The 24,051-nt window shown below is 45.8% G+C and overlaps 6 protein-coding genes across 6 annotated transcripts; 3 read left to right on the top strand and 3 right to left on the bottom strand.

The window, feature by feature from the left end:
• Positions 1-397: 397 nt before the first annotated feature.
• EDB93DRAFT_1250189 (uncharacterized protein) lies at positions 398-1,777 on the top strand (the record flags this gene model as incomplete). Its single annotated transcript, XM_041452966.1, has 1 exon — positions 398-1,777. The coding sequence occupies one exon, from the start codon at positions 398-400 to the stop codon at positions 1,775-1,777; it is 1,380 nt and encodes a 459-aa protein (XP_041308045.1).
• A 700-nt stretch (positions 1,778-2,477) lies between these two features.
• Positions 2,478-3,146, bottom strand: EDB93DRAFT_1084936 (uncharacterized protein; the record flags this gene model as incomplete). The annotated part of the gene is made up of 2 exons (XM_041445868.1): positions 2,478-3,009; positions 3,064-3,146. 2 exons carry the CDS (start codon positions 3,144-3,146, stop codon positions 2,478-2,480), a joined length of 615 nt encoding a protein of 204 aa, XP_041308046.1.
• Positions 3,147-4,885: 1,739 nt separating this feature from the next.
• EDB93DRAFT_1103799 (uncharacterized protein) lies at positions 4,886-5,856 on the bottom strand (the record flags this gene model as incomplete). Its single annotated transcript, XM_041447342.1, has 3 exons — positions 4,886-5,053; positions 5,093-5,296; positions 5,329-5,856. 3 exons carry the CDS (start codon positions 5,854-5,856, stop codon positions 4,886-4,888), a joined length of 900 nt encoding a protein of 299 aa, XP_041308047.1.
• A 1,152-nt stretch (positions 5,857-7,008) lies between these two features.
• EDB93DRAFT_1250191 (uncharacterized protein) lies at positions 7,009-13,263 on the top strand (the record flags this gene model as incomplete). Its single annotated transcript, XM_041452967.1, has 16 exons — positions 7,009-7,164; positions 7,230-7,599; positions 7,645-8,363; positions 8,415-9,011; positions 9,069-9,245; positions 9,312-9,389; positions 9,448-9,534; positions 9,609-9,665; positions 11,012-11,372; positions 11,428-11,672; positions 11,737-11,787; positions 11,837-11,908; positions 11,959-12,336; positions 12,402-12,886; positions 12,941-13,145; positions 13,201-13,263. 16 exons carry the CDS (start codon positions 7,009-7,011, stop codon positions 13,261-13,263), a joined length of 4,101 nt encoding a protein of 1,366 aa, XP_041308048.1.
• Positions 13,264-14,949: 1,686 nt separating this feature from the next.
• EDB93DRAFT_1250192 (uncharacterized protein) lies at positions 14,950-15,883 on the top strand (the record flags this gene model as incomplete). The annotated part of the gene is made up of 4 exons (XM_041452968.1): positions 14,950-15,075; positions 15,123-15,326; positions 15,627-15,759; positions 15,804-15,883. 4 exons carry the CDS (start codon positions 14,950-14,952, stop codon positions 15,881-15,883), a joined length of 543 nt encoding a protein of 180 aa, XP_041308049.1.
• Positions 15,884-18,905: 3,022 nt separating this feature from the next.
• EDB93DRAFT_1250194 (uncharacterized protein) lies at positions 18,906-19,484 on the bottom strand (the record flags this gene model as incomplete). The annotated part of the gene is made up of 3 exons (XM_041452969.1): positions 18,906-19,184; positions 19,241-19,348; positions 19,401-19,484. The coding sequence occupies 3 exons, from the start codon at positions 19,482-19,484 to the stop codon at positions 18,906-18,908; spliced, it is 471 nt and encodes a 156-aa protein (XP_041308050.1).
• Positions 19,485-24,051: the final 4,567 nt, after the last annotated feature.

A 24,051-nucleotide genomic window follows, 5' to 3' on the forward strand; every position in this document is an offset into this window, starting at 1 on the left:
AAGCAATTTTTGGGATGGTCATTCGTGTAAGAACGGTTTATTGTACGTGACATTTAAGATAGGATGCCTGAAGACATAGTCAGACGTTGAACACAAGTTTTGGTGCAGGCTGAAGATAACATGTAAGTGTGTGAGGCACGCCACAAGTCACTGAGCATCACTGTGAAAATCCACAAAACTTTCGAATGAAGCGTATGATGTCGTGGTTCACGTTGCTAGGTGCAAGACAAAGTAAGTGCTGAGCGAGCGCTTGAGCAGTCAACTTGGAGTCATATGATATTCCCACGGTCAGATACCATAAGCGAGTATGTAACATCTTAATCGATTCCTCAATATTATAGGGTGTTTGAAAACGTACTGCCAGCTCCTTTGAAAGATGAAAGAAAGAAAACTAACCATGAAATCCCTCTCTCAGACGACTAGACCATACACTAGCACCCCTCATTCCGGACCAAAACACTTCCTCCCTACCTTACTCAAAATTGACGACGACAGGGACCAATCAGCACCCCTCCTCCCTAACCCAACATCATCATCATCATCATCATCATCATCCTTCCCCCTCAACACACCAATCCACACCCTTTGTAAACTACATGAACCATCGCCACCCATGGGCCTTGTGACCATGCAGGAGTTCCGTGTCACCCACACTCCCGCTGCCATCCCCAGAGTTGACAACAGTGATCCATCTAGCTCCATAAATGCTCCACAAAACTCCACAGCTGACAAAATTATGGGAACACAGACCCCCCTGCGAATACTGAATGCGGAAGAGGAGGTCATTTTTGCGCACCTAGCGCTAGCAGAAACCAACAGAACTATTATGAGCCGTGATGGCCCAAACCACAGAACAATCCTTCCACAGTTCACTCCCATCCCAGTTGGCGATTTCCCGATAGTTCACATGTCACACTGTGCCCAAATATTCGACCACCTTGACCGCAAACTTCTTCTTGCATGGTTCCAAGTCGAACACCCGAAATTCATGGTCCGTGTCTTTGACCACTCCGGTAAAGATGTTGTTGAAAGGGGCGAAATCATTGCAGATCGTATTCGAGCCAACATTGACATCGTAGCAGACTTCGTCCATCAAGACGTCCACCCCGGACTGGTATTCCCCCCCAAACCACATGGCGGCAGGGGATCCAAAAACCTACCTGTTGGCTTCTTAGTCCACAACGTATCCGAAGAAACAAAGGACGTAATCCTGAAGCAACGCATATGGTCTGCCGCGGATATTACCTTCGAAGCTCTACCATTTAACTGCTCCCACCCTCCTGAACTCCTCTTCTGCCTATCAGGCTTCACCATATCTGATGTGGAGACCGTCCGAAAGACGGTCGAAGACGTCTGGTCCGAGGACGAGAACAGGTACAGCATCAACGACTTATTTTCAATGAGTGAGATACAGGAAGAGACGCTCATCTATAAGGCTACGCGTGATCTAATCAGGTCCATACGTGTCGAAATACTCGACTTCAAGGTCTCGGGTGGCGTCTCAGTGCCCCGCTTCTATATCTTCGCGATCAGTCCATCATGTAACGCCAAGACATGGGCAGACCTGAGAAAATTTCTACATTCTCTTGACTATCCAACGGGCATTTACGGCTGCGGAGTCGCGGTGGCCCTTTATCCCTGCCAAATCTGCCACTCCTTCGCTCATCCTCGTATCATGTGCCCCTTCCCCAACGTGCCACTCTGGAATGGCCCCGAATATGGCAATAGGAACGTCGCTACTTCATCCCGCCCGACTGGAAGACAGACACGCCCTTAATTTTTCCAGTTAAAATATGTATAATTCTGTGCGCAGATTCAATGATTTAGTGGCTTTACCTGGGTTGACTGGAGTCGTGCTCATGGTGCCGGGACAGAGTAGAATAGGAATGATGATACACCAAGTCTTACCACCGTTTATGCCTAACTTATTTGAGCTGAAACTGACGTGGAACGATGGTCGTCACTGTGAGCACTGAGCATATACACATGCAAGCAAGCTCGTAATGCGTCCGCTCTGTCGTTATTATTGAGAGTCTGGACGTAGTCGATGGGAAGCCGTTCTTTGAGAAGATCACCCGCAAACACATCCAGCACGTCGAGGGATGCATTGTGGATTCCTTGGATAAGCGTGTGGTTGATCCATCATGGCGATCATCAAAATTATCTCATTTATATTCTTTTTACAAACATCGGTTTCTCATCGGTCAGAGGTCACATCTAACAATCCGCTTTCAAACTCAGTTTGATCAGTCTAGGCCAGACGGTGTCGGTTGCACTCGCTTTTCCAAACATATAAAATAAAATATAAGGTGCCGTCACATAGGGATGTGTGGCATGACGAACTGAGCGCTGCTGTCCTACTGTTTGCATTAAGCAGTGACATATAAAAACAATCATCATTGGAATGCAAGATCTATATATCTACCAGCCACAAAGTGACGACATGCTACAAGCGAATGAAGTAAAAAAACACTTATTCAGTAACGGACACCGATGCTCGCAAGTTGTTCATGGGTTAGTGGCCATTCGTACCACACACGATACATGTTGTCCGAGCGACAGCTGTGAACCCAAGCCGGTGGTGGAATGGCTTGCTTCGACACCTTGCACTGCCGGCAATAATACTTCATCTTCGTTTGCAACCACTTGCTTCCGTATGACTTCCGCCCGCATGCGTTGAACCTGATATTTTGAGATGGGCCGCCACAGTGTTCGCAGCAATACATGTCTAGTCCCCATGGACGAGAATCGGCAAAACTGGAGTAGGCCAACATGCGTGATACTGTGACTCGCTCATATGAGTCACCTTTGGATCGCATGTCAGCGAAACACAGGAAAACAGGTGATGCCTCAAGAGCATGACGATCCTCCCCGAACGAGCGCTCCAGTGCCTCCCACGGCTTCATGTCGTATACGCAAATATTTTCGACGAACCGAGACAGCGCAGGAACAACCATAGAGTCGATGGTGGAGACGCCGCTGAAACAAAAAACGAAGTCGAAGATGTTGCTGCAAGGAAAATTTAATCAGAAAAATGAGCCAAGAAGGAAAGACCGTGCTGACTACTCCACCATCTTCTTCAGAAGATTTACACTGCTGGGAACCCGGCCCGTAGCACCACAGCTGCAAAGCACAAGCCCACGCATGAACAACTTGTCACCACGAGTGGCATTGACGGTTCTAATAGCCTGCGATGTTCTCCTAAAGTGGTCCCCGACGTAGTTCTCAAGCATCTTGAAACGAGGAAATAAATTCATGAGCGCGACTCTGTCACCAAGAAGAGAACAGTACCTCCCATGGTGTGATAGACACGGAGTTGTTTACCCCTCCCGATGCGACCAAGTTCCCCGTGCTTGTATCCGCGTGAGTATCGACGAACACCAAAACATTACAATGATGATTATGATCCGCCACCCATTTGAAATCATCCGCGACAGCATCAGGGCGATTATTGTTTGCCCGTATTTTACGGGACACAATGCGAAGCTGTGTTGAACTCGATCAACTGATGATAATGTTGAAACGTATTTCTTGCCTTGTGTGGTTCGATTAGGAATTGTTCCCGAAGCATTTCTATGATGCTATCGGCTGCAAATTGCCGACCAAACCCATTCCATGTCAGAAACACACCCAGGAACGGGGCAGGATTGCGCCTCAACGACGTCGATCGGATTGCGTAGCCCTGGATGATATACTACGCGGAAAAAGGCATACACAGAAGGTCTAGACAATGTAAGATGAGTCGGACATACTGGAATGGGCATGTCCTTTTTTCGATAGCATTGCGGACATATGAACGTGTCCCTCGTCACGAGGGAGCATTTTGTTATCGGGTTGCGCGTCGCATCCACGCATCCGTGTTCTGATTCAGTGGTCGCAACGCAAATCGTGATATCGCAGGGCATGTCGAGTCCCGTGCATGTCCATATATGCGAGCCCACATCTGTGCAATATACGCAATGCTACGGACTTCATCAGTGAATTTAACACTATAATGGGAAGATTCTGACCAGGACATCAACGCCTGTCGAATTTATCGTAGAAGCAGTGGCAGGATACGATACTTCCATATCCGCGCTCTGAATATGATCGGTGAAAATGGGTGTCAGCTTATGGTACGGTGCACGGAACGCCTTCCTCTTCGGTTTCGTTGGTTTTGTAGGTTCGCCTGCGGGATTTAGAACACCAAGCACTGTGCCTTTAGTAGCACGCATGGATCGTCGTTGAGAGTGTTTTTGATCTTCGTCAGCTATCTGATCTTCTTCTTCTTCTTCTTCTTCTTCGTCGTCGTGCTTTTCGAATACCATAATGTTGGAGTCTGTACATGATGAATACAGATTCACGTACTTCGGACGGCTGAATTTGATCCTGCATCTGATCTTCTTCAATTCTGGGATTGACCCTACTGACACTCTGGACGATACGATGGGTTAAGCAACCATAGGAGATTCTCTGTAGAATGCAAAGACATACCGCCGAGCCCGGGTCATTGATCACATCCATGTCATTATCGTCTGGGGAGTCAGAATCATCCAAGTTTTCTGCCTTATAGAGGCCGCCCATCTTGCATTACAGGTAGCCGATGCGAAGCTTCGACGACGCGTTGTATTAGTATGCTTATAGACGCACCAGCTGGTATTCGAGTATTATGTACACGGGAACTTATAACTTCGAATCTGACCGCGTCATAGACTCGTGACCGCGTGACCAGTCTTGTAATACTACGTCTCTGAGATGACAAGTATCAGATTTTCAAAGGCAGGGTACAATTGAGCTGAGTTTGAATCCTCCCTAGTTTGTCATGTATGCATTCACACGCGACTTGTGAGAAACGTCAAAAAGCCGTGGGAGGGTCAGTCACATGACCGCCTGTTGAAAATTTCATTCAAGACGTTGGCTCTGGGATATCGCCTCGATGGCAACCTGTCTTTGATATATGCCCTGTCACCACGCCTTCCTCTTTCTCTGCCGTCTGCATCGTAGCTCCGGGCCATCGCCTCAATGGGGACTTGTCTTTGACGAACCCTGTCACCACGTCTCTCGACGGCTTCCTCTACAGTCTGCATAGTGCAGCGATTCTTGCTGAGTAGACGTGGCTTTGGGACATCGCCTCAATGGCAACCTGTCTTTGACAAGCCCTATCACCACGTCTCTCGGCGCTTCTTTTCCCTCTACCGTCTGCGTAGTGCAGCGATTCTTGCTGAGTAGACGTGGCTTTGGGACATCGCCTCAATGGCAACCTGTCTTTGACAAGCCCTATCACCACGTCTCTCGGCGCTTCTTTTTCCTCTACCGTCTGCGTAGTGCAGCGATTCTTGCTGAGTAGACGTGGCTTTGGGACATCGCCTCAATGGCAACCTGTCTTTGACAAGCCCTATCACCACGTCTCTCGGCGCTTCTTTTCCCTCTACCGTCTGCGTAGTGCAGCGATTCTTGCTGAGTAGACGTGGCTTTGGGACATCGCCTCAATGGCAACCTGTCTTTGACAAGCCCCATCACCACGTCTCTCGGCGCCCCCTCTTTATCTCTACCGTCTGCGTAGTGCAGCGATTCTTGCTGAGTAGACGTGGCTTTGGGACATCGCCTCAATGGCAACCTGTCTTTGACAAGCCCTATCACCACGTCTCTCGGCGCCCCCTCTTTATCTCTACCGTCTGCGTAGTGCAGCGATTCTTGTTGAGTAGACGTGGCTTTGAGACATCGCCTCAATGGCAACCTGTCTTTGACAAGCCCTATCACCACGTCTCTCGGCGCCCCCTCTTTATCTCTACCGTCTGCGTAGTGCAGCGATTCTTGTTGAGTAGACGTGGCTTTGGGACATCGCCTCAATAGCAACCTGTCTTTGACAAGCCCCATCACCACGTCTCTCGGCGCCCCTCTTTATCTCTACCGTTTGCTTATTGCAGCGATTTTTGCTGGACAACGCCTCAGTGGCAACCTGTCTTTAACGGGCTCTGTGAACTGTGTGTCTGGATGTATCTTTTTGTCTGCTACCGTGTTTCGGGTCTCTGACTAGAAAGGCAACGAGAGATGGAAAAATCGTGTAAATTAATTTGGCCTGCAGACGTACAGCATTTTGTGTGATCATATGGTGATCATAATTGGGTGCAATGCTGGAAGGAAACCCGAGTAATGATTTAGATTGATCCCGCCAATACAACTCGAAGCAATACTCACCAGTTGAACGGGTTCAAATGTGAGGTATTATCGACATCCTAGATGTGTTCTTGACAAAAATGTTTGATCCAGCTAATGCCCTCAGAGAATTAAGCAATCATAACATTGCTATTTGCTATGTATTCAAATCCAGTTGACACCTGCTGGAGAGATTCATTGGCTGTTGCTGCAGATATGATTAACTCGCTTGTATTGTGTGGCCTTACCTACCAGATATATGTACTGAGCATCGTACTGTACTATTCGATAGCTCAAGTATGTAGTAGCCTGAATATTTTTACCACCCTTGGATTGAGAACACATAGAAGTTGTTCCGATAGATTGCCTAAATGAAAATGGTCAGTGTCACGGTGCTGTAATTCAAGAAACTTAAGCGCATAGGAATAGGAATAAGGTGGGTCAGTAACTGGCCGCTGAGTCGTTTTGTGGGGAATCATTTGATAAAAACATAGCTAGTCCCACATAAGTCCATCATCATACTTGCTGGAATCATGCGAAACATATGGACATGATAGAACGATACCAATCAGGTGTCGAATTTGAAGGACACTGGAGTCTTTTACGCTGTTTTTTCACACTAAAGTTAACGCTGACGCACTGTTTCGTATAAAGCTAAGGCCTGCGATGTTTTATTGGTCGGCACAATTGTTGGACACGTTATGGAAGTCTTGGTCATTTGACATTCCCTATATAAGCTTCCAAGGCCGGCAGATGCCGAAGTACATCCTATAGCATCCGAATTCAAAAATCTGTTTGCTATTATGTTAGATTCGAGAGTTTGTGACAATAATCTTCTTCTCTTTCAGCTCCACCACCTTCACTATTTCAATAATGTCTGCTACATATCCGCTATACAAACCTGTCATTCTTCAAAACATTCAACGCTCCGCTGACGAGCGCAGCCAACTGTGCAACATGAAGATTACACTCGCACCAATGATTCGTCAAGGGATATTGAGCGTTAATTTCCAGGATGGAGTTCCTTATGTAAGCACAGTTCGAGTTACGCAATTTTAATTCTGACTACTATTGCACGCGTTTGGCACGCGTAGTATCCAATATCACGATCGTGCAGAAATAAATTCGTGGCAGTGCACCATCAATGGCTCAAATATGTCGAGATGATGTCCAAGTGTGCAGTCGAAGTCGAAAGAGGCCGCATGGACCCGAAAAATTTGCACCTGTATGCGAGTATGGCAACGTACCTCAAGGACGTGATGCTCGCATTTAAGGAAGAGACGGTGGCTTCAGGGAATGATCGCACAACTGGAATACAGAGATCAGCACGCCTTGATTTTCACTATGCGTTAGCACTGTCCGGTCGAACTTACACAAAGTTGAATTGTCGCAAGATGGAGAAGAAGTTCAACGTGAAGTGGGAAGACTTTCTCTCCGGAGTGAACATCGCAGAGTTAGCCAGACGTGAGTACAGTTTCTGTCAAGAACATTGCTGACCCCTGTACCTAGTCAGCGACCCTTCATCCTTGCATGACATGCTTTGCGGCGATGATGAGAATTTTTGCGGTTTTTCGTCTATACAGCACACAGATGCCTCTGTAACCATGATCGACAGATTTATAGAGACCGGCGTGCGAGCTTGGTGCGCTTCCAAAGAATCGGCGTTCCATTCTAGGGCCTTGCCAGACTCAGGACCTTCAGCACTGAGGAAGGCTAAGCAGATAAACAACGGACCCTCGGAAACGGTAGATGGTCAGCGACATGACTACAGCACGCGGTCCGCCAATCGATCAGAGAAGTTGACCATAAAGATACCAGCGAGCTCCGCGACGAAGGACTACCGGCCGAAGGACCCTATAAAACGAACGCGAGCTTCAATGAAGATGAAGGAGCCGATAGATGTGGAATTTGAAGACATACCTCAAATTTCATTTTTGTCGGAGGGGAATGCACAACCAAGAAATGAGCATATGAGCATCGCCCAACAGACTGTCGAGATGCTTCACTCCATGACAATAAACTGTGATGAAGTTGAGGCACAACAGGGTGAAATGGGTACCTCATCACCAAACGCATCACAAATGGAACATGCTCCTCCAGTTCCACCGGAAATCGAGGTAGGAGGCGGGGTCAATCATTCTATAACTACAAGCGTCCAAGTGACTTCACAGTCGGTTCCAGAAAGGGACGTACAGGCAGATGAAAACGTGAAGATGGACAGCGACAGTGTGAGTTGCAGCATTCTGGCCACAAAAAACGATCCATCATTATTTCTGCAGGATCCTGTACAATCACAAGGACAATACGCATGGCCCAGTGAAGACGAGCTCCTCCGACAAGCCATAGACGCTGCAGATGGGACGACTGTCTCCAACAATATAATTATCTGGTTGATGAAGCGATATCGATGCGCTGCTAGCATTCCATTTGAAGAGAAGTTCGATGGACGACTCATTTCACAGAGCCCAAAAGAAGCTTCCTTTGAGAACCGTGATTTATATTTGGAAGCACTTGGGCTTGAAAGATTCTACGTTGCATTGACTCACATGCGTGATAGTCCTTACCACCTGGTCCACCTTTTCCACGCACTGGGGAAGGCCGCTCTGGAGACAAATTTGTTGTCCCGAAGTAGCTGCGCAGTCGATGCCGTCGAACCGTTGCCATGGCTGAGACCAAGACAGTCTGAAGATGGCGATATTGTGACCTTTGACGAAGTTACGAAATGCAACGCCGAGGAAGCTCAAGACGTGAAATCTGACCCGACGCTTATGAGCAAGAATCGTGTAGCAATCGATGACCAAGAATTTGTATGTGTGGATACTGAAGTCAAGGGAAAGCGAAAGCGAGTAGAATCGCGTCCAACTTCCCCACCGAAGGTAATACATGACCAACTGATTGCACTGCGAATGAAGAACCTCACTTGTCAACCTCAGGCAGGAGGGGAAAGGAGGCCGAATAAGCGGTCTAAACGACCAATCCAGTCAGGATCAATCGGACAGTCCAGTGCTGCCACACGTCCGAAACCAGGACCCGTATCAATGCGTATTTCCCGACGGGTGTTCAATGACACACTGCACGCTTTGACAGGAGAGAACGACGTCGCAACTACGGTAAGTCCGGCATAAATTGCTGATCTGCAGAGGTTCAATAATTTCCATCATTATCCACATTCACAGCCCTTCTGTCCAGCTGCACAGTCCATTCGAGATGAGCCAAGGAATAAGGACGAGCTTCACGGAATATTCGACACAATGGTGGCGCAAATTATATTGTGCGGTCACACTAATAATAATCAAACTCATCATTCGCTAGGTCGAATCGTCAATATTGTCTCGCGTTGTTACAGGAAACTCCGATTCAATTGAAGCTGATGATATCTCACTCATGGCTGAAGCGCAGGTGAGCCGAACCTGTTTTTTTTGCTCCATAAATTATCCTAACCTTGGTACGGCTTCTCCGTTCTACCTGTTCAGTCGTCAGGCATGGCACAGGGAGGTGTCTCATGTGGACCGACCGATGCAGAGACAAAGGTAAGAGTTATCTCGTACATTTAGAACACCTTCACTTTGTTTATTAGGCCTGGTTCGAGCAATGGATGGATTAAGATTAACGAAACCAAAGGACTCATTTTATCAGTGATCTGTATTTGTGTCACATGCGCATAGGCGGCATGAAGTTGATACGCTCCCCTGAAATCCTATGGTTGTTCATACTTCACATTGCATTGGATATTTAGTCTGAACTTGATATGTTCCCCCGAAATCCTATGGTTTTTCATGCTTCGAAATACATTCCATTGAATATTTATAACAATGTCCTAAACTCCTGAATTTGTTTCTCGTACTCACTGGAAGGAACATTAGGATGTGTAACGTCCAATGAATTGTCAATAGCATAGTGCATAAAAAATCATGATTATACAGAAAAATAGATCATTGAGCAGACATGACGAAGGGTGACGATTCCGTCGACCTAAATTAAAGTATTTCGCTTCTAGACAGAGCCACAAGCATCGAGATATGTTAGCGAATGTAGGGAGTTTGAACGTTGAAATCCAGTGAAAACCCACTCTGCCCAGAATGGGGTTATGCCAAGATCATTAGCAGATAGACAGGATGTCGACGAGTGGACGCAGGGATATATAGTTGTGGGATGCGCTAAATATTGAATTTATTGTAGCATACCTGCACAACATATATTGCAGACAAAATTATTAACTAGGGGTCGGCGTTGCCGACTATTTACCTTGCTCCGGCTTCGCCCGAGTTTTCTCGTCCCCAATTTTATTATTTTTCAACTACTTGTCGCCAACGTTGATCTTGCTCTGGTAACTCTTATTTTAACATTCATGGCATCAAACTGAATATGAAAGCACATCGATTGTCAGAAGTATTTAAGAGTTCAAATACGCTGACTCCATGGCAGTTTAGATAGTAAATCGGGGCGGGGACGCCGGGGAGTCACATCATCCAACTTTGAAATTATTTTTTTTCACACGGACTACATGCTTATGTTAGCACATATTTACCAACATGTGAACATGACCTTGCGGAGCAAGGTAATAAACCAGCTGATGTGAAAGTCTATCTGCGTGGGATATCACGGCGGCAAATCCCGTAAGGGTTAACACCCTAGACCTGACTTACCTCCGAGTTGAACAATCAATTGATCATGGCCACCAAGTTGTATTCTATGTCAAATCCCGTTCTCATTCAAAATTTTCCACGATCTGACGAAGCATGTGCCACGATTCAGTCATCGTCCGTCGTAAATTATCGTTTAAGCAAGCGACAGCTAACTGTACAGTGGGAGGTCGATGGTCCAAATGTCAGACATCCAGCCCGAAAAATTGTAGATACTGACTGTTCACATATAGCTGGTCGTCCCATCCAACTGTATCTATGCATTACTCGTGCTCTTGCACCAGCACGGCGTGTATGTCAAGATGGTCGCGAACGGTAAACCACAGGTAAAGAAGGGACATATGGACCCAGTAGATTTACAGCTGTATACGAACGTGGTTGCGTATATTCGGGACGTCATTCTCGCATTCAAAGAAGAGTGGCAGGAGGAAGGGTATAAGCCCACATTTCGTTCAGCACGCTTGGAGTTTCATACGGCAATGCTCCTTACAGGTGGCACCTTCAATGATAAAAATGTGCGAAAGGTGAAAAAGAAGTTCAATGTTACGTGGGATGACGTCGTCAAGCGCGTGGAGGTGCCGGAAGTCAAGAAGCGTAAGTGAATTAGCATTCACATGTCCATCACAGTTGCTCATCATTCATATCTAAGTACATTGGGACGAGAAGGCATATCACGAGTTGACATGCGACAAGGATGAGAATATGTGTGGTCTGGACGTTTTTTCCACCGTTAAACATAGCAAGGAGTCGCTCAATATGATAGAGAGATTCATCCAGGATAGGGAGGCTGCGTGGGTAGCGAAGAACACAGTTGTCATTGACCTTGAAGATGTGGAACAACAGGTAGGAGCTAGAAATACGAAGGGAAAGCAGGCCGTCCGTACCGCACAAAATGTGAGCTTCCTACACATGCGATATTAATGTTACTAGAATATATACTCACTATTGAATTGGCTAGGACGCTCCAGAGAGCACAAAGGGGGGTAGCGCTGTGCGCAACGCGAAAAGAGTAGGTACCTAAGGCAGTCACTTATCAGAGATGCTAAACAATGCCCAAGTCTGACAGAATATCAGTCCAAGAGGGTGAAGACATGAGGGATAATCAGAACGATGTCCGGAACACAACCGAGGTGAGCTTTCTATACTGGCTAGGATGACACTCACCACTTAGCCCTTGCAGAATAGAGGAAAAATTCAGGAACATCAGGCAGCAAATGTGGTCGTAAGTCGCAAAGGACAAGGCAACGTTATGAGCGATACCGACCATGAGTTGGAGAAGATGAACGCGTTGGAGATATCATCGAGCCGTAAGAAAAACGATGATGCTCAAGCTTCGCCTAACATGATGGAGTCAGTGCGCACTTCGGGTAAAACTACAAAAATAGTGAATTACCGCACTAAATCTGTCGACGTGGTCACAGCTGAATCGAATGAAGCAACCAATACAGTTGGAGCGAGAGCTGGAGAAAAGTCGTCTAACGCAGTAGCGAATGAGGGAGAATTTAAGCTGGCAGCCTCCTCAACTATCGATGGAGTGAAGGGCCGTGAAGTCTCAAACGTGAGTTTTTATTCTGGATATGCAATAGAGCAGTGTGTAATCACACATGATTGCATATTTCGAAGGCTTTCCTGATGGGTTCGGCTGATGACATGCAAAACATGGTGGCACGCGGCATGGTGGAAGGGAATGGAATGGACATCAGCAAAAAATTAATCGTCTGGATGATACGCCGATTTCGCACACTCGTTGGAGTTCCATTAGAAGCGCCCCTACACGGACAACTCATCACACAATCACCTGATGAATACCACGACCTGACAGAGAATGACTACCTTGAGGCACTCGGAATTGAAAGAATATATGCTGCATTGGTCCATGCAGAAGAGAGCCCTGGACATCTTGTTCATCTCGCACATGCTTTGGGGAGGGCAGCCAAGGAGACCAATATATTGTCTGATTCTAAGCCAGACACAGAATCCTTAGACCCCCTGCCCCCCACGACGCTGCCGCGCGCAACCACATCCACCAGCATTGTCCAGTCCTCCAATGAAGTCGAAAATAATAATCATGCTCGCAATAATATTCAAGATGATCAGCAAAAATCAAGGTATGTCGATATTTGTGCTATGATGGACCAGTCAATACCTCACAGCTTCACCAGAATTATGGATATGGACGGCGATGATGGATCCATGTCCTACGAAGAACAGGCAGTAGGCGTGTCAGCCAATCTCTCCGCTGATAAGATGGTTACCGAAGCAGAACATGACGAAAACAGTGCCGGTGACAATAGGAATCCGAGCGAGGACACATCAAAGAAAGGGAAAAGGACACGATCAAACTCAATGCCTTCATCTGGCACAATGGTATTCCAAACGTCTCTAAATGTCGAACATACATCTCACCGATCATGTATTACAGCCTAAGAAGGGGGGGAGATATAGAAAGCGCTCAAAACCTCTGTCCTCAATGCCCCGCATATGAGACACAACTCAGAAACCTCACAGTGTCATTTATTAGTTCACGAAACTCCCAGGGTAAAATTTAGCAATCCCAGGACTTCGTTAGATTGTTATGAATGTATCTAATTACCTTGCACTTCACCATAGAATTTATGCTCACGACGTCGATCTTTGTCTGATTTTATGTTCACGTGAACTTCGATGTGAACGCGTTCTAATAATTAGCAATGATACGTCAGAAATTGAGCTAAGTCCATTTTCATTTTCCTGCATACAACCACCCAAGTATATATCAGCACTCTCGTTGTCGACGATATTGATCGCGCGCCTCACAATGCCAGATAGACCACGTTTTCTATGTCATTGCTCTCGATGCTCCGAGCATAAAGACAGATTCGTGTATCAGACACGGCAGGTCATTCGCATACATTCAAAGAAGTATCCACTGCCAAAATCCGACGCTCCAGGAGATGACCATCAGACACCTTCATCGTAAGCTTGTGGACCCCTTGTACCTCAAAATAATGTACCCGGTCCTGTTCATGAACTTCAGCATGAGTGTACTGTTAAATACTGTGAAGGTATCTTCTCGGAGCGGAGAGATGCGAAAGGTAAACTTGTCCGCACTGCTAAAAAAAAATGAACCCACAGACATCTCTTATCGGGAGTTTGAGGCAAATGCTAATGAAGCCTGGGTTTTCAAAATACATTTGTGACAGTCGTCATGATCAATCTCGAGCAAATGATGATGAAGATTTCATCATGACGGACATCCATCATGGTTCAGCTTTGAGACCAACATTGTGCGTGAAGTTGGCGAGTTTGGAGCAATACGCGATCGATCAGCAGATAGGATGACAGCAAAGAAACCGACGAAACATCGCTATGGCCTGCATCTCACAATTAATACAGACTAGTAGGTGTTTTTCGTGCACATATACCCAACCGATACATTGCGTTGTAGGATGGATATACTAGAAAACCGTCCTCACTCAACTGGAGCTATATATTTTGCCATCAACGATCTTACGAGGGACGAATGCTTGCAAATCAATATCATCTGTGCCGCAGTTCTACCTGGACCCCAGGAACCAAATGTGCAGCAAATCAACCACTGCCTTGAACCATCAACAAAGGAATTAATGATGCCTAAGGGTGGCAAGGCTACGTATATTATATGTTGTCTACAATATGGCTGTCATTCTAAATTGCAGGTGTCCGCATGTATATCGCCGATGAGGATTAGCCAGTAGATGTCTATGCAGATAATGAGATTCTCGACTGAGATATGCCGGCTGCTCAGAAATTGTCAGGGACTGCTGGTCGCTCCCATGACATGCACCCTTGCTTGCATTTTGATATAGATGTCACCAAAATCAACACACACGAAGGCTATGACTACAGTAGTCCTTTTGCCGACGAAAATTGTCACTTCAACTAATTATTTTCACAGGCTGGATGGCATAAGATGATAACCATCTGATACGACAATAATTATGCTCGCGCAATGCCAACCCCGTTCGGCAAAGGACCATTCTCTATGACCATGGAGTTCGTTGGAGTATACTAAACCTCATCGCAGGCTGGTTTCCCTCGAGGAAGATAGCATTGGACTTCATGCACTGCATTTTCCTTAGTATAGTGTTAGCTACAATTCATGTGTCGTATCACTACTTACTCGAGACAAGGCATAATTGCCCACCTCTTCATGTGGGTGCTATTTGCAGGATATACGATTTCCGGTGTCGGAGGCAGAAATTCACAGAAGCAACGATTTGAGGCCCTCATTAACAGCGTGAAATGGCCAGGTCATATCACACGCATTCCAAAGAATGTACGTACATATTTACTCGTTCAAAAGATTATACTAAATGTTTTCAGCTTGGCGAGAACCAGACACTCAAGAAGGATGATGAATGGAGACACCTCCTCACGATTGCCCACATCCTTCTCTGGTGGTCTGGGAGGGATGAGGATGATAATATCCCCGATATTGAGCCACCCCTTCCTCCAAATACGCAGGCTCCTGATTTCACACGGAATTGCCAATGCATATATGATGCTATCTTGCTGCTGTGTGCCGCTGTGCGTCTCCTAGCAATCAGATCCATCTCTATGGGCCAGTCACGTCTTGAGCAACCTTTCTTGTCTCAATATTTTCTGCGCTGCCTCGAACTAAAAATTCACCTTACCATTAATAATCATCACGCATCAATGTACATTGCCGACATGATCAAGGTTTTCTGTCCTGTCTACTCTTTGTGGTTGTGTGCCTTTGAGCGTTTGAATGGGATGCTCTAACGCGTTAACCGCAATGGTCACGATGGAGGACGAATGGAGTTGACACTGATGCGCCATTGGGTTCAAACTCATCTGATATATGAGTACACTCTTATGCTTCCCCCTCATGCCAATGCTACAGAACATCAAACGCTGAATGGAATCATCAAGAATCAAGCTCAGCAGCGAGGAAGTATGATGACAGAGATTGCCGTGTATCGAAGTGAAGCAGCTCATGGTAAGCTTTTATCTACTATTGGTCATGTTCTAAAAATATTTCAGATAATGTCCGGCTCCCACTCCGTCAGGCAAAGTTCATTAATCTCCGAACTTTGGACCTGATGGTATCCTGTATCCCCTGATCTTTTTCTATTGTCGGCTGCTTTGGCTTGATCTCGACATCATTGATGACTTCTCACTCAAATAACGGCACCATGTTCTTCGCATCACAAGTTGCCCGTGCGCTCGTGTATATTCAGAAGGATGGTATTCGATATGGGTCCATGACTAACAAACGTACACGATCAGATGATTATGCGTTCCGAAGTCATTACCCAAGCTGAGTCTTGTATCCCTATTGAGATATGCAAACTCCTTGTTGTTGGCCTCGGCAACAAAGTTCCTCATGTATGTGCCCTCGTACGATGCCTCAAGTCTGACGAAAATATTCCCTTGATGCCCTGGGCACTCTAGTAAGGTATGTGTCGTCAATGTTTTATTCTGAAATTTATTATGTTCAATAGCGAAAGCACTCTGGGAATCCACACATCTTACATGGACGAGTATCATCCATATGAATTCTTTGCACATCGGTAGCTTGAAAAAAAATTATTCCTCTATGTCCAATGGTAGGCTTCGTTATCGTTAAGGAAAAAGACCTGGTACTTACTTGATCGCTTGCCCATGCCCAGCCTCGTGATACGTATCTACCAGTAAGTTTTCCGTGTTTGTTCATCTTCATCTTCTGACATTACTTGTGGGACAAGTGCCGTTTTGAATGCATCCGTTTTGTACTACTTGGAATCATCTGGTAATGCAGTAAAATTTCTTTTCCGAACCTCATATTTCTGTGGCTGATATGACAATCATTTTTCAGATGGGGCTAGAACTCAATACGTACTCCGTTTTGATCACTTTGGCGCGTATCCTTGGTCAAATTTATATCTTGCGTCGCCAACACGCTATCTACAGCTGCAGCTGTCGCGGTAGAGCGAGATTAAGCCAGTAATTTTAATGCTATTGAGTAATTTTTCAATTCCTTCCCAGCTGCAGGACTATATTCAGCACACTCCGTTCAAATGTATTTGAAGATTGCCTGAAGTGCGAGGTTGTTGTCCTCGTGAGCATAACTGTCTTCCCAGCGCAATCGAATAAACTTTTCATTGGTTGCACTATCAACAGGCCATTCTTCACCTTCCTGCGGCCACTATGGCAGATCTTTTGCGGTGAGCTTTACAGTCCCAATAACGTGCGAAAAAGCGTGTCGAACGATTGCCTAGTATCAACATTAGTAAGATAAAATTCGATGATACCTTGTGAAAGCACTTACGAGGAGTCCAGGATCACCTTTTGCTTCCAGAATAGCCTCTAACATCGCATCATCTTCATCCTCTCCACATCTTTGCAAAGTCTTCTCAATATTTTTCTCGACATAATCATTTATATCTGCAATGTGTTTCTCATAGGACTCGCACATGTTAGTTGCCGTCGTGTTGTGGTGAGTGATTATCTCCTCAAGCTCTGCAACATCATGCTTCACTGCTTCAAGTGCTGCTACCACAGCCGTCTTCTTCAGTTTACAACTGGTACTGGTACCATCCCCCGTGCTCCAACTCTCGATCTGAGGAAGGACTGGAAAAACAACAACTCCAGAAACTCCGGGCTGTGGCGCATGTAGTTGTTCATATGGACTAGGCAGATTTGGATCCTGGAGCGCTGCAAAGAAGTCAGCTTGGGTCACAAACTGAGGAAAAGTGTCGCAGTTGAGATCCATCTCTACAGAGCAGGCTTAATGGTTTGGAGTCTGTGGAGGAGGGCCGGTGTTGTTCAAATGTTCTCATCGTACTCGTACTTATATGTATTGTCCACCATTTATACGTTCGTCTGAAGCAATGTATCATCTCAAATTAGAAAGCGAGCGTGATGCAAGGCTGTCGCTGAGCAAAAAATTCTGAGGATCCACTGTGTGTACCTGAAATGGGTATTTTACAGTATTTGTAAAGGAATTGCGATAAATTCCTATGACAGAAACCCCACCGTATGTTTTTTAGGGTATTTACGTTGATTTGTGGAGGAATTTTTCAATTTTCCCGCATTACCCTCACGTCATATTCCGAGGCATCACACTGTGTGAAGGACTGGCAAGCTACGTAAAAGTAACATTAGAACTAACAGTCAAATTTACAAGCACACCTAATATACAAAAAGACTCCACATTCCTCCTTTCTTCACCAACCAGACGTTCTCCGGCTCCCAGGGTGCTTTTGGCGCTGCCGCTGTGGGCGGGTTTGCTTGTGACTAGAATACGGAAGGTTAGAGATATCGTCCGATAGCCGGCACATTTGGTGACAGCATGTCAGTTCGCTAACGGTTGACGAAAGGTTAGCACGAGTGTTGTATGGTGAATATTGAGGAATGAAATTTGTGTATGATGAGGTTCTGTGAGGGGTGTTGGCATTAGAAGTGTGGATATCAAAAAACTGACACTAATAAAAATGCACCGCATTGTGGCAACATCGATGAAATGAGAACGAGCGCATGCAGACAAGTGAGTACAGGGCCGAAGGGTGCAGTATGCGCTGAATATGGGCATCGGGATTTACGCACCTTTGAAACCCTCAGCTGCAGCTTGAATCGAAAGTCAAATTAGATCAAATACCGATCATAGTGAATCTAACTCACTTCGCCATACCACCAGTTAGTACACGTGCCAACCTGCACACCTTCCCGCAGGTCATGATCGTTGATTCGTTCGAGGACAGCGTCGTGTATTTGATGAGGTGGAAAAGGAGCTTTGCAGTTATCCGGTTATGCTTTCACACATGCCGGAACGCCTTGAAAAATGCTCAGTAGTACTTGGTGGATTTTATGTATTGTAATAATAGGTAGTTCTAAACACAGATCCTTAGTTCATCCTCCCATTCTTGTCCAGAATGTAGTCGGACGTTCCTGGTATCACATTGTCGACTTTTAGGATGTACTACATAGTTATGTAAAGTAAGAGTCCATTTACCGATCTGCGAGCTATTTCACTATGTAGGCAGTAACTATGATATGTATATAGTCCTATAACCAGAATTCGTAACGTCCAACGCTGCGTACTAACTGTTCTTGGAAATAAATCGCCACCCTGCCTCTAAATACGTCAAAAAGAATGAATCTACTCTATCGTGATGGATATCCAAGATAGGGCTCAACGGGCTCGACCTTTATGGTGATGCCAAGGTCGGGCTTGATGTCCTCGGTCTTGATTTCAATGCCAAGGTCGGGCTCGAATTGCTCGATCTTGATGCTTGTTGAAATTTTGGACTCGATCTTGAGGACCGCCCCGAGGTTGTGGTCGATTGACTCGGTATTGAAGGGTGTCCCGATGTCGGGCTTAAGTCCTTCAGCCTTCAAGACCTGCCTAACATCATTAGGCTCTGCGTTTGCAGGAACATCAGGCTATTTTATGTATGAGTATATCGTGTATCAATCGTAAAGAATAAAAATAGACTCACCACTTCGACCATAATTTGCTCCTCTTGATAGTCAATTCGAATCGCGTGGCGTCCGCTGCGAGTGCCGCGAAACGGCCCGTCTCTCTGTGAAGTCTTCAAGCGATCATTCTAATCAAATATGTCAGATACATGTAAGGCGGACGAAGAAAAAAAAACTTACCAATATTTGCGCTCTCATGATTCGAGCCATCTTTCTCCTACTCATCATGTCTCTGTATGCTTCTGCTCTTGTTTTCGTGGGCATAGTGTAGATGTAGATGGAGATATAAAATGTATGTGATGGACTTGTAATGGAATGTATGTGATGGACGTGTGATGGATGTATGAGAAGGACTGTGATGGACATTAAATAAATGGCGTGTTTGCTTATGTTATGTTGTGGACTCTAAATATCGTGGGACTACTCCGTAGGCATACTGGCGTATTGTTTGTTATGGACTCACAATTTCTGTGATTTGATTACTTCTCAGTATACATACGCATTGTTTGTTGTGGATTCCACAATTTCTGCGACTCGATGACTTCTATATATGCACACGAACATATTGTGAATTGTAGATATTTTTGTTGTGTGGTTTCATTACAGATATCTGAGATTGGCCACCGGCACAATAAATAATGAAAATGGGGGAGCTTCTCAGGCGTCGGGCTTGTTGGGTCACAGACCATGCCAGGGGTAGTTTCGGACGGTGCGTTTCTACTTCTGCTGACAAAAACATACAGGGCAGCGTTTCAAGGAAACTTTACTCTCATCGAAATTTTGTATCTGTACATAACTAATGTAATTATACGACGTTCGAGGCTGATCCCGATGCTTCGAGTGGGTTTCGAAAAGCGGCACATCGGACAGTGTTCCAAGCAAAATGGACTAATATTTAATCAGACGATATACATAACACTAGTAACTACTGTATTACTCCGTATGTAGATGTAGAAAAAGCTAGAACGACTGAAAGTGAGCGCGAACAAACGATTGTGCAAAGGTTAGACACACTGCGAACGGTGGGCAACGAATTTGATCAGCATGGCTCGAGCTCGAATGAGGATCGATACACACACACACTGCGAACGGCGGGCAACTACTTTGGCTCGAGCCCGAATGAGGAACGACGCACTCAGACACTGCAAAAGGCGGGCAACGACTTTGATTAGCATGGCTCGAACTCAAAGGAGATCGACACACTCACACACTACGAACGGCGGGCGACAACTTCGATTAGCATGGCTCGAGCTCGAACGAGGATGGACGCACTCACACACTGCAAACGGCGGGAAACGACTTTGATCAGGATGGCTCGAACTCGAAGGAGATCGACACACTCACACACAACGAACGGCGGGCGACAACTTCGATTAGCATGGCTCGAGCTCGAACGAGGATGGACGCACTCACACACTGCAAACAGCGAGCAACGACTGTGATCAGCATGGCTCGAGCTCCAATGAGCATCAAAACACTGACACAATGCGAACGGCGGGAAACGACTTCGATCATGGCGAAGAAGAGTGGACGCACACTCACCTACTGCGAATAGTGAGTGACGACTGGTCAGCATACCTCGAGCTCCAGGATCGTTGTAAACCTGTGCAGACGGAAGTGAGTAAGAGTTTACCAAAACATGGGACTCACCGGATGTTTTATTCTTAACGAAATTCTGCCGGATGGCATGTTGAATTGGTGGTGATTGAATATGTTAAATAAGATTGGGTATATATGATAAGGATAAATATTGATACTAAAAATGCTGATTGCATCACCAGAATTTGCCGGTTGACTTCGAAACGTCACGTGATGTTCGAAACCAACATTCTTCCATTTCGTTTATTTTGGTTAGTATACAGATTGAGAGTGCCTGCTGCTCTATATTGATTTTACTGGCTGCTGATAGGTTGTGTAATTCATGATTTTGTCAAGGTCAATTGTGTTCGTGTCAACGTCCTTAATTCTACCCCACCAGCTGTAAATATTTGTTCCAGCTAGTTTTTTAATGGGAACTGTGGCTTATTTGTCTTTGGTTGCAATTCATGGGTGCCTGTTCTGCATGCTGAGTCTTCCTGTTGAAGCCTGATTGATTCTGCGCATATATGGATCTTTTGTCTGACTTGAATCGTTGGCACCGAGATCCACCCGTCATACGCGCCACAAAATATATCTGACACCGCAGCGATGAAATCGAAGATGATGCCAAGTCAAAATGAGATTCTGACCTCGGCCCGCCCTTCTGAAATCAAGCGACGGCATAGAAATAAGATCAAAAAAATGAACAAGATCCCGCCATCACCATAAGCAACAAAAAATGGGAATCAAGCGAAAAGAAAGACAAGGGAAAGGACGACTACTCGACAGAGCCTGCGTTCGAAAACCCACCCCCCGCCCGTTAGAGATAGGTTCAGCTTTGGATGAAAACGCATCGTCTCGGTCTCGGTTCTCGGAACAACAAGCGGTACCATACGCAATGCAAGGAAAACGCTACGATTTCATATCGCAAGTCAACGCCAGGTTCTGTCATCATCGGATGAGCCCTGAATCAAGCAAAGTCAAAACCAAATTCCACCGCAGCCATAAATACGACAGCGATGATCCAAGCAATATGATAGCAGCAAAACATCCGAAATCAAGCGAAATCGAGTCGACACGAAACAAATCTCCGACCCTCTCCCACAGCAAAAATCAAGGGAAGTCGAGCGATAGACGAACAAAAATCAACAAAAATGAAATACCGACCTCGGCCGACAGTCATAATCAAATAAATGCAAGACATCAAAGATGACGAAATAAGATCCCGACCTCGGCCAGATCCCTCGTCCAATTACGATTGTCATGGCAAGATCTGCCATCACCGTAAGCAAAAAAATGCGAAATAAAGCAAAGTCAAGGCAACATCAAACAAAGTCAACGCGTCATCCGCGTATAATACGTATCATCCGCTCACCTTTACGCGCATCAAATCAAGCATCCAAGAAAGTCTTGACGGAAACATAGCATCCGTATACAAATCTACCAACCACGCGATCATAATCAAATCAAGGAAATGCAACAAAGACAGCAACCCAAACGAATTCAAGCGCATAATCAAATCAAATCAACGCAAGACATCAAAGATAACAACCAAGATAAATTCGAGTCCCCCTTAGCTTTAGTGTTCGGTGCCTCGTTAGTCTAGGCTTCGGCGTCTCGTTAGCTAGGCTTCGGCGTCTCGGTTAATGCTTAGGTTCAGGGACGTATTGTCTCGGTGTCTCGTTGTCTCGGTTCTCGGCCACATACCGTCATACAGCCAACAATCCCCACCAGAATACAACAACAACACAACTCAAAGTCGGGCGAAATCAGCAAAGTTCCTGCAATACCGACACGCTCTCCCTCGACCACCCAGCGACGAGATCATCAAAAATAACAAAAATCAAGGGAAACCAAGTCAAGTCGTTACAAAAATCTGACCTCCCGCAAGGCATCACCCAAGACAAGCACCGCCCCCACTACGACTATGACCAATGCAAGTCTCAACAAAATTACGTCCTCAGCCGAGACCACCATAGCAACAAAATATGCGACATCAAGAAATGCCCCAGCGACAACAGCAAGACACCACGATACGCAACAGTAGTCAAGACAAGGATGAGGAATACAATACGCTGCAATACCATACCACAGCAAGTCAAGCGATACAGTAGCAAGACAAGCAATACGACAGCAATAAGTCAAGCAACACGATAGCAAAACATAGCAAAAATCACGCAAAATAGACACAAGTCTGAACGAGATTTTCGCCTTCGCTTACGCTTCAGATCAAGCCACGCAATAGCAAAACGATAGCAACAATCGTGCAAAATCAACCCAAGTCTGAACGAGGTTTTCGCCTAATCCTACGCCTCGGATCAAGCAAAATGAAGCAACACGATACCGATGCAACACCAAAAAAACACCAAAAATCAAGCAAAGTCAAGCCCATCAGCACGAGATTCCGACCACAAAGGCGCATCACCCCAATACGAGCAAGACCACTCCAGCGATAAAACAGCCAAAAACGACCCGCACCGCAGCAATACGACCACAAAAGAAATCACAAACATCAAGCAAAATGAAACCAAGTCATCGCGAGATTCCGTCCTCGTCTCACCAGTAATCGATCAAGGAAAGTCAAGCAATAAAACAGCGAAAGTCAAGTAAATCCTCGGCCGACCCGTCACCACAAAATCAAGCGATGCAAAAGCAACTCGACACACAACATCAAGTCAACGACAAACAAAAATCCCAGCCTCTCCCCCAGCCAAAATCAAGAGAACTCGAGCAACGAATCAACAAAAATCAGTCGAGTCTACATCGATCAAAATTCACGATTCCGACCTTGGCCAGCACATCGCTTCAGACCAGGCGACCATAAGGAACAAGACCAAAGCAAAGACCACAGAAGAATGAAGAAAACACCTCCCCAAGCCAACGATAAGAGACGAAACGCAATGATACAGGAAAAATCCCCGCCCCCCGCCCGTTAGAGCTAGGGTCAGCTTAGGATGAAAACGTATCATCTCGGTGTCTCGGCTCTCAGCACCCCACGACAAGCAACAGGATCCCACGCAAAGAAATCATCCGACTTTGATGAAATCAAGTCAAACTCAATCGAACATTCAACGTTCCATCCACCCAGATGCACAGCGAACGATAAGCGAAATCAGTCAAGTCAGCTCAACGTTCCATCCACCTCTGACCAGATGCGAGACACAGATCAAGGAAAGTCAAGGAATAGAACAGCCAAAATGAAGTCGAGTCACAACCGAATTCAATCCTCGCCCCACGCATCACCACTGCAGGA

The sequence above is a fragment of the Suillus bovinus genome, assembly GCF_016758785.1.
Source record: "Suillus bovinus strain UH-Sbo-P2 chromosome Unknown EDB93scaffold_25, whole genome shotgun sequence".
NCBI classification, from domain to species: Eukaryota; Fungi; Basidiomycota; class Agaricomycetes; order Boletales; family Suillaceae; genus Suillus; species Suillus bovinus.